Source organism: Microcaecilia unicolor, chromosome 6, assembly GCF_901765095.1.
Source record: "Microcaecilia unicolor chromosome 6, aMicUni1.1, whole genome shotgun sequence".
Lineage (NCBI taxonomy): Eukaryota > Metazoa > Chordata > Amphibia > Gymnophiona > Siphonopidae > Microcaecilia > Microcaecilia unicolor.
Window position 1 is genome coordinate 312,949,708 of NC_044036.1, and position 14,211 is coordinate 312,963,918.

Here is a 14,211-nt window from a genome sequence, read left to right on the forward strand (position 1 = left end):
ATGTAACCCAAATTCCTTCTGTAAAACCAAATGTATATCTTTTTCCTTTTCCAGTATCCATGATATATTGTAAGCCACATTGAGCCTGCAAAAAGGTGGGAAAACGTGGGATACAAATACAATAAATAAATAAATAAACAAACAAACATGGTTTAATGGGACAGAGTCAGCATGGGTTCAGCCAAGGGAAGTCTTGCCTCACCAATTTGCTTCATTTCTTTGACGACATGAATAAACATGTGGATAAAAGTGAGCTGGTTGATGTAGTGCATCTAGATTTTCAGAAAGTTTTTTGCAAAGTTCTTCATGAGAGAATCCTGAGAAAATTAAAGAGCCATGGGATAGGAGGCAATCTTCTGTTGTGGATTAGGAACTGGTTATTGGACAGAAAGCAGAGGGTAGGGTTAAATGACCATTTCTCTCAGTGGAAGAAGTTAAATAGAGGAGTGTTGCAGGGATCTATGTAACATATTAATAAATGATATGGAAATTGGAATGACAAGAGAGGTGATTAAATTTGCAGATGACACAAAACTATTAAAAGTTGTTACAACACATGTGGACTGTGAAAAATTGCAGGAAGACCATAGGATATTGGAAGACTGGGCATCAAAATGGCAGATGAAATTTAATGTGGACAAATGCAAAGTGATGTAGATTGGGAAGAACAATCCAAATTATAATTACCTGATGCTAGGGTCCACCTTGGGGGGTGAGCATTCAAGAAAAAGATCTAGGTATTATCATAGACAATATACTGAAATCTTCTACCCAGTGTGCGGCGGTGGCCAAAAACGCAAACAAGATGCTAGGAATTATTAGGAAAGAGATGGTAAATGAGACCAAGAATACTATAACGCCTCTGTATCACTCCATGTTGCAGCATCACATATGTATTGCATTAACCCAACTATCTAATATAATAAAACTCACCCTCAACGTTCTGAGGACACGGACGTCACTTCCGTAATGAAGGGTTCATGGTGGTGAAGCCACCGAAAGCACCATGTCACTGGGCCCCGCCCTCGCATCAAACGTGATGACGTCGAGGGTGGAGCAATAGCGTCAGTGGCTTCACAACCAAGAAGCTGATGAAGGTGTGTTGCGTTCACGAGGTGCGGACCTATGGCGTCAGTGGCTTCAGAACAACGAACCGGTGGGTAGGGAGGGAGGGGGTGTTGGGGAGGAAAACCTTGCTAGCACCCGTTTCATTTGATCCAGAAATGGGCTTTTTTTACTAGTAGTCCATAAAGTCCAGTTTTTCAGACCAAGAAAGTCTGTGGCAACAAATTTTCCTTGCTTTCCAGTGTCTGATTCTTTAAAAAAAAAAAAAATCACAGCTATAATTCCAGACCTTTTCATTTGATTAAGTGAAGTGCTGGAGCAGAGGAGAGAAGCTTTTCCATCTAAGTCAGCAGGGTCAGAGATGAAATGAGTCTTTTACTAGCCAAATAATGCCTTTTCATGGCAGAGAATAATGGCTGTTCTTTGCCTATACACCAACACTAAATGAACAAAAATCACTTTGTTTGTCTATTTGTGTGATTGCATTGCTGTCCCTGAAAGTAAGTATTTACGAGGTAATGGACTGAGGCAGAGGTCATTCATTGCTGCCTGAACAGACCATAGACTATTAGTGGTGAGTCCACAGAGGTCGATACAGTGTCGGAAATTGATAGATGATAAGAGGAAGAGGCATAGGATAGGCAGTGACCACTGTGCAGACTCTGGGACTGACAGATGATTGGTAAAAGGACACAGGCAGTGTTGACGCAGTACAATCTCTAGAAATACTAGGATCAGTGGCGTTCCTGGGGGGGCTGGCACCCGGGGCGGATCGCTGATGCGCCCCACCCCCCGGGTGCAGCACCCCCCCCCCCCCCCGATGCAGCGCAGACCCCCCCCCCGGCGAAAGGACACCCCCGCGAAGGAACCCCCCCCGCCGGGTGCACGCCACGGGGGGGGGTGCCTCGCGCGCCTGTCCTCCGTTGTTCGGGGCAGAGAAGAAGCATGGAACAACGGAGGACAGGTGCGCGCGGCACCCCCCCCCCCCCCCCCGCAGCGTGCACCCGGGGCGAACCGCACCCACCGCCCCCCCCCCCTAGGAACACCACTGACTAGGATGTTTAGAAAATAAGACATTTATAGGTAGAAAGAGAACTCGCCAACAGGAACCACCTTAAAAAAGGCTTGTGTGTGTAGACAGGCCAGCTTCCCAGTCCCTGGGTCTTCAGAACGCCACATTTTGAAATATGAAGGGCTCTACAATTCCCTTAGGTCCTGCTCAATCATAAGGCTGCGCCTAGAATGACAGTTTCTAATTATATTTATGATGAAAGCCATTCCAGCTTATTCAATGTATTACAGAGTGTGGTTCTTGCTTCTTCATAGTTCACTATTATCAGCAGTAACCACTCACATCCCAACCTGATGGAGGAGGAGAATTCATGGCAGGATCCTTCTTCTCAATGAAGCAGGTCACACAGATGCCCAGCATAGTGAGTTCATTGAAACACATTCAATATGGTTGCTAGAACACATTGAATTTTTAGAGCTGACATGGGCTAGAACGACTGGGGATCACTCCTGCCCTGACTATCCCACTAGACTGCAAGGGATTGTAAGATGGTCTGGGTGGAGGAGACACCTACTCTTCCTATTCTTTGGGGGTTTTTTTTCCTGTAATGTGATTGCAAGAAATGCAGTTATGATCTTGCATAGTAGTTTATATGGTAACATAGTAAATGACGGCAGAAAAAGACCTGCATGGTCCATCCAGTCTGCCCAACAAGACAAACTCATATGTGCTACTTTTTGTGTATACCCTACTTTGATTTGTACCTGTCCTCTTCAGGGCACAGACCGTATAAGTCTGCCCAGCACTATCCCCGCCTCCCAACCACCAGCCCCGCCTCCCACCACTGGCTCTGGCACAGACTGTATAAGTCTGCCCAGCACTATCCTCGCCTTCCACCACCGGCTGGCTCTGCCACCCAATCTCGGCTAAGCTCCTTAGGATCCATTCCTTCTGAACAGGATTCCTTTATGTTTATCCCACGCGTGTTTGAATCGAATCGAATGCTCAAAAAAAATGCTTTTGATGCAAAAGTTTAGAAGGAATTTAAGTCTGTAAATTTGGGATGATAAGTTCCTTAATAATTAGCTTCTCTGTGGAGTTATGATATCAGCTGTCTCTCCAAATGTGGTGTAAAGTCAGCCACTGTAAAAGCACTGTGGCTTTTAATTTCAGTTTTAATTAGCTGAGGTCCATGTGCACTGAGACTTTTTGCTTGAAAGCAAATATGGTCTTTCATCTCATCCGGGTAGAATCAGTCCTGGATAGTATACGGACCACCAGGTTAACAGCAAATCCCAAAAAGCGACCTCACTTTAACTCTCGGTGGCCATTTTGAATCCCGAGACTGTCACAGCAACAGGATGCAGGGCAAGGGCAGCGCTCCGGGCAGGAAAGAGGGGGCTCTTTCCTGCCCCGAAGAGGTCACTAGACCACCAGGGCAGTAGATAGTAAGTAAGGGGAGGCTAGGATACGCCCGCCCGTTTGTCCAGAAATCCGGACAAACGGGCGGACTGGCAAAACCCGTCCAGACGCCCGGACATGTCCTCAAAAAGAGGACATGTCCAGGTAAATCCGGACATATGGTAACCTTAGGCGTGGCAGCCCCACAAACCGTAGTGTTTTGGGCCTGTCAGCCAGAGGCCTGCTTAAGACTGTGTTTCTTGAACTACAGAGGCATTTTACCTTGTATTCTTGGTCCTATGACACAACAGGCCTCAGGACTCAATTAAACAAACATTTGTTTTCATTTATATTCCTTTGTCTGGCTGTGTTATTTCAGAGGCATGGAGTGGAGGAGTGGCCTAGTGGTTAGGGTGGTGGACTTTGGTCCTGGGGAACTGAGGAACTGAGTTTGATTCCCACTTCAGGCACAGGCAGCTCCTTGTGACTCTGGGCAAGTCACTTAACCCTCCATTGCCCCGTGGAAGCCGCATTGAGCCTGCCATGAGTGGGAAAGCACGGGGTACAAATGTAACAAAAATAAAATAGATACTACTGGAGATTCTACATGGAATGTTGCTACTATTGGAGATTCTAGATGGAATGTTGCTGATGTTGCTGCTATTCCACTAGCAACATTCCATGTAGAAGCCTGCGCGGCCACATTGCTGATCTGCAAGGGCCGACTTCTACATGGAATGTTGCTAGTGGAATAGCAACATTCCATGTAGAATCTCAAATAGTAGCAACAGTGGAGGAGTGGCCTAGTGGTTAAGGTGGTGGATTTGGTCCTGGGGAACTGAGGAACTGAGTTCAATTCCCACTTCAGGCACAGGCAGCTCCTTGTGACTCTGGGCAAGTCACTTAACCCTCCATTGCCCCATGTAAGCCGCATTGAGCCTGCCATGAGTGGGAAAGCACAGGGTACAAATGTAACAACATGGAATGTTGCTACTATTTGAGATTCTACATGGAATGTTGCTACTATTGAGATTCTGTTGCTACTATTTGATATTCTACATGGAATGTTAATGTTGCTATTCCACTAGCAACATTCCATGTAGAAGCCTGCCCTTGCAGCCGCGCAGGCTTCTGTTTCTGTGAGTCTGACGTCAGGACATCAGACTCACAGAAACAGAAGCCTGCGCTGCCACATCGAGTGGCCTAGTGGTTAGAGTGGTGGACTTTGGTCCTGGGGAACTGGGTTTGATTCCCACTGCAGGCACAGGCAGCTCCTTGTGACTCTGGGCAAGTCACTTAACCCTCCATTGCCCCAGGTACAAATAAGTACTAAGTACCTGTATACAATATGTAAGCCGCATTGAGCCTGCCATGAGTGGGAAAGCGTGGGATACATATGTAACAAAAACAAACAGGCCCACCCTTGACTCTCGCTCAGGGTTATCACAGTGTACAAGAGTCATAACTTTATAATATATTTCAGCATTCTGCCTTTATGATAGGAAAAAGTTCTAAGAATCTGTGTCAAAACAGTGGGAAGGTGGGTTTTCTGTGCAACATGAAGACAAATAAGCTGACTGCTCTGCTCTGCCTCAATCTCCTCATTCCCAGCAGGTCTGTACCCCTCTTCCTCTTTTCAGCAGCTGCCCTCCAGTGAGGATGGGCTGTCATTTGCAGTGCCATAGGAAATGTCAATGATATATTCTTCTTTGTTGCATGTTATTACCAAATGAAAATGAGCAGGGAAAACATATTTTGGGGTTGATATTCAGCCGGCAGCACTCAGTGCTTGCTGACTGCCCCTGACATTATATCCGGAAATTCAATGTTTTATTTTTGTTTTTATTTTATTTTTGTTACATTTGTACCCCGCACTTTCCCACTCATGGCAGGCTCAATGCGGCTTACATGGGGCAATGGAGGGTTAAGTGACTTGCCCAGAGTCACAAGGAGCTGCCCGTGCCTGAAATGGGAATCGAACTCAGTTCCCCAGTTCCCCAGGACCAGAGTCCACCACCCTAACCACTAGGCCACTCCTCCCAAATGTTGGATCACATCTGGGCTCTGGCATTGAATAGCCAGGTTTATGGAGCCGGTGAAATTATAGCTGGTTAAGTGCAATATTCAGCACATAAACAAACCACATAAAAACAAAACTGATTTGTATGCGGTCATATTTATGCAGCTGCCTTGGCCGGTTAAGTGCTAAATATCGATACTTAATCAGTCACATGCTTACTTTGCCCCCAGAACACCCCCCAAAATAGCTGGTTTTGAGTTGGATGTTCAGGGCCACTGAGAGGGGGGGGGGACAAAATTCCCTCGGGCCTGGCCTCCAAGTGGTCCTGGGGCTGTAGCACAGGTGAGATCCAACCCCCCCCCCCCCCCCCATTCATTTACTTGCCTGGAATCACTGAATAACAGGCAACAACTCTGCCAGCCATGGGCTGCTTATCCTTACTCTCCAGCCCCTATTAGCCTTGACAGGAATTTCCCCTCATTGGCTCAGATTATAAAGGATCAAAAATAGGAGAAAAGGGGACTCACTGGAGGATGCACTTTGTATCTTGGTTGCTTTGCACTGGTGCAAGGGTACTGGGTGCCCTAGGCTAATTCTTCACTTTTGTGCCTGCCTGTTCCTCCACCCTTATCCTTACCTTACCCCTCCAACCCTGACTTACAAGCTAATAACAGGTCCAGCTGTGGTGTTGCTCCCCATCACACTTCCTCTTCTTCCACAATGCTGGCAACAGAGACATGCTCAAAGTGCCATGGTCATGGAGCCAGTACTTCCTGTTGCTCATCTCATGATACACAAATATGCTCATGGTGTCATCCATGAGGAGGAGAAAGATCAGAACCAGTGCAAAGGTAGAGGGTGCCTTAGATAAACCTTCAGTCTTTCATCCCCTCCCCCAATTACTACTACTACTATTTAGCATTTCTATAGTTCTACAAGGCGTACGCAGCGCTGCACAAACATAGAAGAAAGACAGTCCCTGCTCCAAGAGCTTACAATCTAATAGACAAAAAATAAATAAAGTAAGCAAATCAAATCAATTAATGTGAACGGGAAGGAAGAGAGGAGGGTAGGTGGAGGCGAGTGGTTACAAGTGGTTACGAGTCAAAAGCAATGTTAAAGAGGTGGGCTTTCAGTCTAGATTTAAAGGTGGCCAAGGATGGGGCAAGACGTAGGGGCTCAGGAAGTTTATTTCAGGCCTCTAACCTACAGCCTTCCCAAGATTTTAATAATTAAAAGTCAACAGTCATGATCATTACACAAACATCTTATAAAAATGCAGGTTAAAGTATGCGCTGTTGGTTCTTTGAATTTGCGTGGCTGTTAGAACTGGAGCTGCCCTTTGCTGAACTCAAGAAACTGCTGTCCATGGTAGCTGCCTAGTCTTTCCTAATGATTGGGCTGGTCCTGAGGAAGAGCTGTGGAGAGTCACAGCACAAGCTCCTTCCATCCCACCTGGCTAATTCATGGGCGGATGATCAGAAGCAAACACAGGTGCTAGACGCAGTTAGCACCATACTAGCGCCTTCGTTTGCCACCGCCCCATGATCAGAGCCCCCGAGCACATGAAACAGTGCGCTCACAGGCTCTGAACGCAACTAGCATGCAAATGCATGCAAAACAGGGCTCTTAGCACAAGTAGATGCAAATGCATGCTAAACCTATTCCTCCCCAATGATCAGCAACTAGTGCGCCAAACATTGGCTAGTTGGCCACGGCAAATCCTACGCCAGCTTGGAGCTGTTTTAGGATTTGCAGACTATTAGGGAAGAATGGTGAACCCTGTCCAGCATGCATTTGAATGCTAGCAGACCCCCATTCCCCTCAATGCATCAGGCCACACTCCTCCCCACCAGAAGCACTGACCCAACACACCCCCCCCCCAGCAACATGGGGGCTGGAGGTCCAGTGAACTTCCAGTCCCCCTGACTCTCAACCCCCCCTAACCTCCTCTGGCATCACCTCACATGAATGGAACCCTGGTGGCCCTGTGAGCAGCGAGTCAATCCCAACCCAACATGGCTGTCTTAGTGCACCTTCTACACCCCCTACCTTCACTGGAGGAGAGAGGTGGCCTCCCTCCTCTTCCATCGGTACCCGCCTCAAAAATGGGCAGGGCTGGGTGCTGCCATTTTCGAGGTGGCACCGATGGAAGAGGTGGGAGGTCACCTCTCTCCTCCAATGAAGGTAGGGGGTGGAGAAGGGCTGCTAGACCACCAGGTTGGAGGGAATTGACTCGCGGCCTACTGGGCCACCAGGGTTCCATCTGAAGGGATGACAGTGGGGGCTAGGGGGGGCTTGAATCCCACCGGATCTCCAGCCTCCCAAAACTTGGGTCGGGGGACCGGGAGGGTTTGATTCGTGACTCACTGAGCCACCAGGGCTCTATTTGAGGAAGCCCTAGGGGGGTAAAAGGGGATGGAGACCCACCGAATCTCAAACCCCCCCCCCCAATGTGTGTCAGGGGGATCAGGGGGACTGGATGCCCACCAGACCTCCAGCCCCCTGTGTTGCTTGGTTCAGGGTAGGGGTACTTGGTGTCTGGTGGTCCCATGGACCTCCAGCCCCTGTGTTTGACAGGTCTGGGCTTTTGACAGCCTAGACCTGTCAAACAAGTGTGGCAGGATTGTGCCAGAGCGCATGCTCAGGCACAATCCTCCCGCACATTTACCCTATGATCAGAGAGAATAGCGTGCTTAAATTTGCATGCTGTTATCTCTGATCATAGGGGCGGTAAAGTCCTGCACTGTTCTGGCGCTATTTTTAGAGTGCTATTTGGAACAGCGCGGGGCTTTCAATCATCTGCCCATCAGTTCTCTTTTTAGCTGTAGATTCCAGCCAGCCATGCTGCTCCATCCAGACAGCTTAGCTTGCTTTTGTGCAGGGAGATGCCAGTGGACAAGTTGCACATGGCACAACTGTAGCTTGGCAGTGTTCTATAGTAACTAAGTAAATGTAACTAGTTATTGTACTTAAATAAATGTTTTGTTACTTTTACTTGTAAAAAACTAAAGGAAAAATTTGTTACTTTTACTGAAGTAATAACTTTGCTGATTTTTACTACTTTTACTCAGTTACATCTGATGCTTGCAGATAAAAGTAAAAAGTAAAAATGGAAGGGAGATGTAAATGTCGATTCCTCAGTAAACCAAATGAAACAGCAAAACTGGGAACAGGATTTTGCTATTGCAAATCTTGTCACATAAACAGTGGTCATCTCATCTTAAATTTTGCTGTTCAGCGAGTACAACCTATAAGAACAGTGGAATTGTCTGTGCTTGTTGAACTGGTTACTAGCCTCCAGACAAACAGATCAGTGAAGAGTTGTGTCACTTTAAAGTGGACAGGAAGCTGAAGCTGGTAGTAATTCATGGTGAACAGACATATGTCTCTACCACAACAGACCACTCATCATCCCATGGGAAATTTTACATTGGAGTAACTGTCCACTGGATTGATAAGAATCTCTACAGAGGAAGTCTGCTTGTCTGGCCTTAAGATTGAAGGGTTCCCACACATTTGACTTGCATCAGTTCTCAAAAATATTCAGAGAGGGCCATCATTAGAACAGTAGACAATGATTCCAAATTTGTGAAAGCCTTCTTTGTAATTGGACAGCATGACGATGATAATGAAGATAAAGATGAAGATGCAAGTGATGAATTAGACAGCACTACTTCTAATGCTGATGATAATGTCAATAATGATGATAAAGTATTCTTTGCTGTATGGAACTCAAGTGTTTCAGAGATTCCCTTGATGATAACCTGCAGACCCAGTCAGAGGACATCAGTAAAACTGTGACCTGGCCTGATCTGAAGGAACTTTCTTTCAGACTGAACAACCCACTTTCTGCTAGTGCAGTTGTTGAATGGTTTTAGCTGTGCTGGATTAATGAATCACAAGCACATTTCGCTTGAGTGAGTCATTTTCAAAAATGTAGTTTTATTAAAAGCAAAGTGGATTGAACTGTAGAGCAATAAAGTTGTTGGGATAAAAACATTAACAGTAGTTGCGCTACCTTTACTTTTTACTCAAAAAGTATTATATTAGGCAATAACTTCTTTTACTTAAGTAAATTTTTTAATGTGTTCTTCACTGTATTTTTTACTTTTACTTAAGTATTAAAATATACATTTACTTTTACTTAAGTACTTTGACCTAGTACTTTGAACAACATTGTAGCTTGGTATGGTCCTGTACACAGCATATATCCTACAACTACCCACCTCCCAGTTAGAACATAAGAATAGCCATACTGAGTCAGTCTGAAAGTTCATCCAGCCCAGTATCATGCTTCTAAAAGTAGCTATTCCAGGTCACAAGTACCTCACGGAATCCTAAAGAGTAGCAAGATTCCACGTTACAGACCCCATAGGTAAGTATTAGCTTTCCCTCCATCAGTTTAAGGACTTTTCCTCCAGGAACTTGTCCAAACTTTTTCAAAAGCCCACCTAGGCTAACTGCTATAGCACCACCTCTTATGACTCACATTGCCTTTGAGACTACCTGCTGAGAGTGTCATCACCTCCTCCCCATGCAAACACACGTGATCACACCTTCAAAGCACTAAGCTTCACTATGCTTATGATGCTTCTCCAGTTTTGCTTAAAGTACCCACTTCTCTTGGCTGCCACAAATAAAATGTTTAGTAATACAAAAACCAAATAGCAAAACGATCAACAAAGTATAAAAAAAATCAACACAGTATAAAAAATCATGATCAAACAAACTAGGCAGTCTACAAAGATTATAATTAAACAAAATAAGTACTGCATAAAGGTTATCAAGTCCTTGATTCATTACAGTAAAGTGTTCTAAGAAGTTGTACTGAAAGGGTGACTGCTCTGTGCCGTAGGAGGGCAAGGAAGATGGCTGACCTGATTCATTCACCTCTTCAATATCAAACCCTGCACCCCTCCTCCAGAATACCTTCTAGGCGCCATGAGCCTCAGCAGGAATTCCCATCTGACAGATGACATAGGGGTGCCATGTTAATCTTGGCTTCCTTGCATTGTGGCCCCTCAATAAGCTACAATAACAGCCAAATCAATATAGTCACATTGAAGCTATAAAACCTGAAAATCTATGACTGTATCCCAGTTCAGCTTGCCATTTGACTTTGACAAAGTCATCTAAACTTCCTGACTTTAAAGGGCTGCCAGCTCCCATGGAAAGGGACCATCTAACCATACATGTAGGCTATGCAATGCTTTGCACACTGACAGTGCTCTATGAATAATAGTTATTAGTACAAGACTATTGTTAAATTGATGAAGTCTAAAACCCTCATATGTTTTCATCAGAATCAATAACCTTCCTCAATGTCATCCTTCCTTGCTCTTCCAGCTCCAGTTTCACCATTAGCCTCCACTTAAAGGAATTCCTTAACAATAACCAAAAGGAATAAAGAAATACCCCAAGATGTGCAATTACCTTCTGTTCTGGCAGTGAAAGGAGAGTCACCAAAGTGTGTGGCTGAAAATTGTCCTCCAAGGGATGTCATTAAGAAGCAAAGGGTGAAAAAGCCAATCCCAAGCAGAAATATCCTGGAGAGAAAAAAAAAAACAAGAGCATATTCAATGCTAAGCAATCAGAGTAGCACAGCATTCCAAACAGAGCTCAACTTGGTTTCACATGTGTTCCCCAAACCCCTAAGGACACATTCAGTCATTGGCTGCCTAGTCTCCAGTGCCGTAGCGAGGGCAGCTGACACCCCGGGTGGGTCGCCGCTGCGCACCCCCCCCCCCCGGGAGCAGCAAGGTGCACCCCCCCCCCCTTCTGGAGCGCACCCCCCCCCCCCCCGGAGCGCATACTTACATCGGAAGGCGGGAGGGCCAATCCACCCCGACTGCACATTGCTGGGAGCTACATCAGCTCCACTGGTTCCCTGCTCTCTCTGCCCCGGAACAGGAAGTAACCTGTTCCGGGGCAGAGGAAGCAGGGAACCAGCGGAGCAGACACCCCCCCCCCCCCCAGGGGGGTGCACCCGGGGCGGACCGCCTCACCGCCCCCCCCCCTTCCTACGCCACTGCTAGTCTCAAAGGCCACACTCTGCAGCAGTGACCTTCACTCACAGTCCTTGAGGGCCACCCAACAGCCAGATTTTTTAGCATATTATTAATGAATATGCATGAGAAAGATTTGCATACAATGGTGGCATTAGGCATACAAATTGCTCTCATGCATATTCATTAGGGATATTGTTAAAGCTTGGCCCATGGTGGCCCTTGAGGGCTGAGAGTGAATACCAAGGCCCTACAGGAAGCCCTATCCCCAACAAATTTCACTCCTAGAATGATTCAGATTAATATAACAGACCCACCCTCCAAGAGCTGACCTTATAATTGCCATATTTTTAAAATAGGTGTCACAGTGGCCAATATATACCTCAGGCAAAGTTTCTTGGAAAATGGATGAATTACTTCATATTAAAAAATAATAGAAAATAATTTCTAATATTGAATAATGTAAAGAGATAATTAAATTATTATAAATGTCATTGCTGAATAACTTTTGGAATGAAGATGACAAAGTTGTTATCAGTTAAAAGCTTTTTATTATATTAAATATAATGATAAAGCTAGTTAAAATCAATTAAAATAGTTACTGTAAAAGATTAGCAATCATTGTAAAATACAGTATCAGCAGTAAATACCTTAAGGGGGGACATTCATAAAGGTGTGATAAAAGATCACCTTTTACTGGACCTTGATTCACCGTCAGATTCAGTAACCTGCAGAGAATTTCAGTACCGCAGGTTGCTCGATCCCTTTTTAAAAGAATAATGCTGTTCACGAGCCACCTCACAAGCAGTGCTATTACCATGGCCCAATGCTCCTGAACCAGCAGAGCAGTGCCCCCCACGGGTACAAGACCCCCCAGCATCAGACCTCCCTGGCTGAGAATGCCCCCCCCCCCCCCCAGCACAAGATCCCCGGGTTATTTTTTTCATTATTTTAGGGCCCTAACATGTCTTGCAGTGTATCACCTCAAGTCATGTTTATTTATTTATTTATTGCATTTGTAGCCCACATTATCCCACCTCTTTGCAGGTTCAATGTTAGGGTATTTGCATAGTAATGAGATGCAAAACATGCATTTAACCTGCGGCAACTTAAATATCGCTGTGGTAATTTCAGTCAGGTTGCGTTAAGGCCATTTCAGTCTTGTTAAGGGCCAAATAATGTAACCTAAAACCCTAATGCTGCTTGATGAGTTAGTTTAAGTGGTTAAGTGCCAATATTCAACACTTAACGGGACATATCAGACTGCATAAAACACAGTCTTATCTTTATCTGCCGCGAGGCAACCTGGAATTACCGCAGGCCCAATGCAGATACCGGTGGTAGTTCCGCCCCCAGTGTGCACTATTTGCAGCACTAGCTTGCCTGGTTACCACCAGGTTAGCACGGGAGCCCTTACCACCATCTCAGTGGGTGGCGGTAAGTGCCCGCCCCCCCCCCCCCCCACTCCCCAAATAAATGGTCAAGCAGCAAGTGATAATTTACTGCACAGCCATTTCATTTTGGGCTATTTTCACCCCCTGTGGTAAAAGGGGCCCTGCTGTGTGACAAAACCAGCCACTGCTGCTAGCGCAGGGCCCCTTTTGAAACTGATTTCTTCAAATAGAAGATCGTGAGCCCGTTAGGGAAAGTACTGATATCTGAAAAAGAAAATTGTAAACCGCTTAAGTTTTAAGCAGTATATAAATACTGAAAATAAATAAATAAATAGATATCTATAATTGTTAGTAAGATGCTTTTAATCACAGCTAATCCAATTACCCTTTGATATTATAAATATAGACTTCACCAATATTGAATTCTCCCGTGAAGGAAGCTTTTCTCAGAGTGGTATTAAAAGAAAAAAATCTCTCTCACTAATTCTTAATCTGATCCCCAACCTTAAGGCCCCTTTTCCAAAGGCATGCTAGCATTTTTAGTGCACATTAAAAATTAGCCTGCGCTAAACACTAAGACACCCATTATATTCCTACGGTCATCTTAGCGTTACCACATGTGAATTGAGTGCTAAAAATGCTAGCGCACTTTTGTAAAAGACGGTCTAAAAGATCCGGTGTTTAATATAGGAATAGTGAGGTTTGTTCTATCCCTATTTTAAAACCTCCCTCAAACTCGGAGATAGATAAAAGAATCAGGTTTAAAATGATCTGTATACTACTTTTGAATAGTCTTGCTTGTCTTTCCATTCCAACCTTAATAAATCAGCTTCACTCACAAAAAGATTCTACCCTACATCCAGCTATATCCTTCACACTGTAAAATCTCTACTTTCTATTCCCTGCTTTCTACAATATCTGCTTACCAAAATTTCCAAATTAAACTTTTCTTGCCACTAAATTCAATATTCTTCAAAATTAACCAAGGGGCCCTTTTACTACAGTGCATAAGCGTCTAGGCATGTCCAACGTGTGCCAAAATGGAGTTACCGCCCAGCTACCGCATGGCTCTTGCAGTAATTTCATTTGTGGCGTCCGATACGCGCGTCTGAAAAATCATTTTTATTTTTGGACGCACATATGGGACATGCACCAAATGGCATTTGACGCGCGTAGGTCATTACCACCCAGTTACCATGTGAACCTTTAATGCTAGGTCAATGGCTGGCAGTAAGGTCTCAGACCCAAAATGGACATGCGGCAATTTTCATTTTGCCGCACGTCAATTTTCAGCAAAAAAAATTAAAAAGG

At 45.1% G+C, this 14,211-nt stretch overlaps 1 protein-coding gene across 3 annotated transcripts in view; it reads right to left on the reverse strand.

Moving 5' to 3' along the window:
• Window positions 1-14,211, reverse strand: part of MGAT5B (alpha-1,6-mannosylglycoprotein 6-beta-N-acetylglucosaminyltransferase B) — a 316,097-nt gene that overhangs the window by 275,845 nt on the left and 26,041 nt on the right. For all 3 annotated transcript variants that reach the window (XM_030208153.1, XM_030208154.1, XM_030208155.1), the window contains exon 2: window positions 10,935-11,047. In XM_030208153.1, coding sequence (XP_030064013.1) covers window positions 10,935-11,047 — 113 coding nt within the window. The remainder of the gene's footprint in view (window positions 1-10,934; window positions 11,048-14,211) is intronic.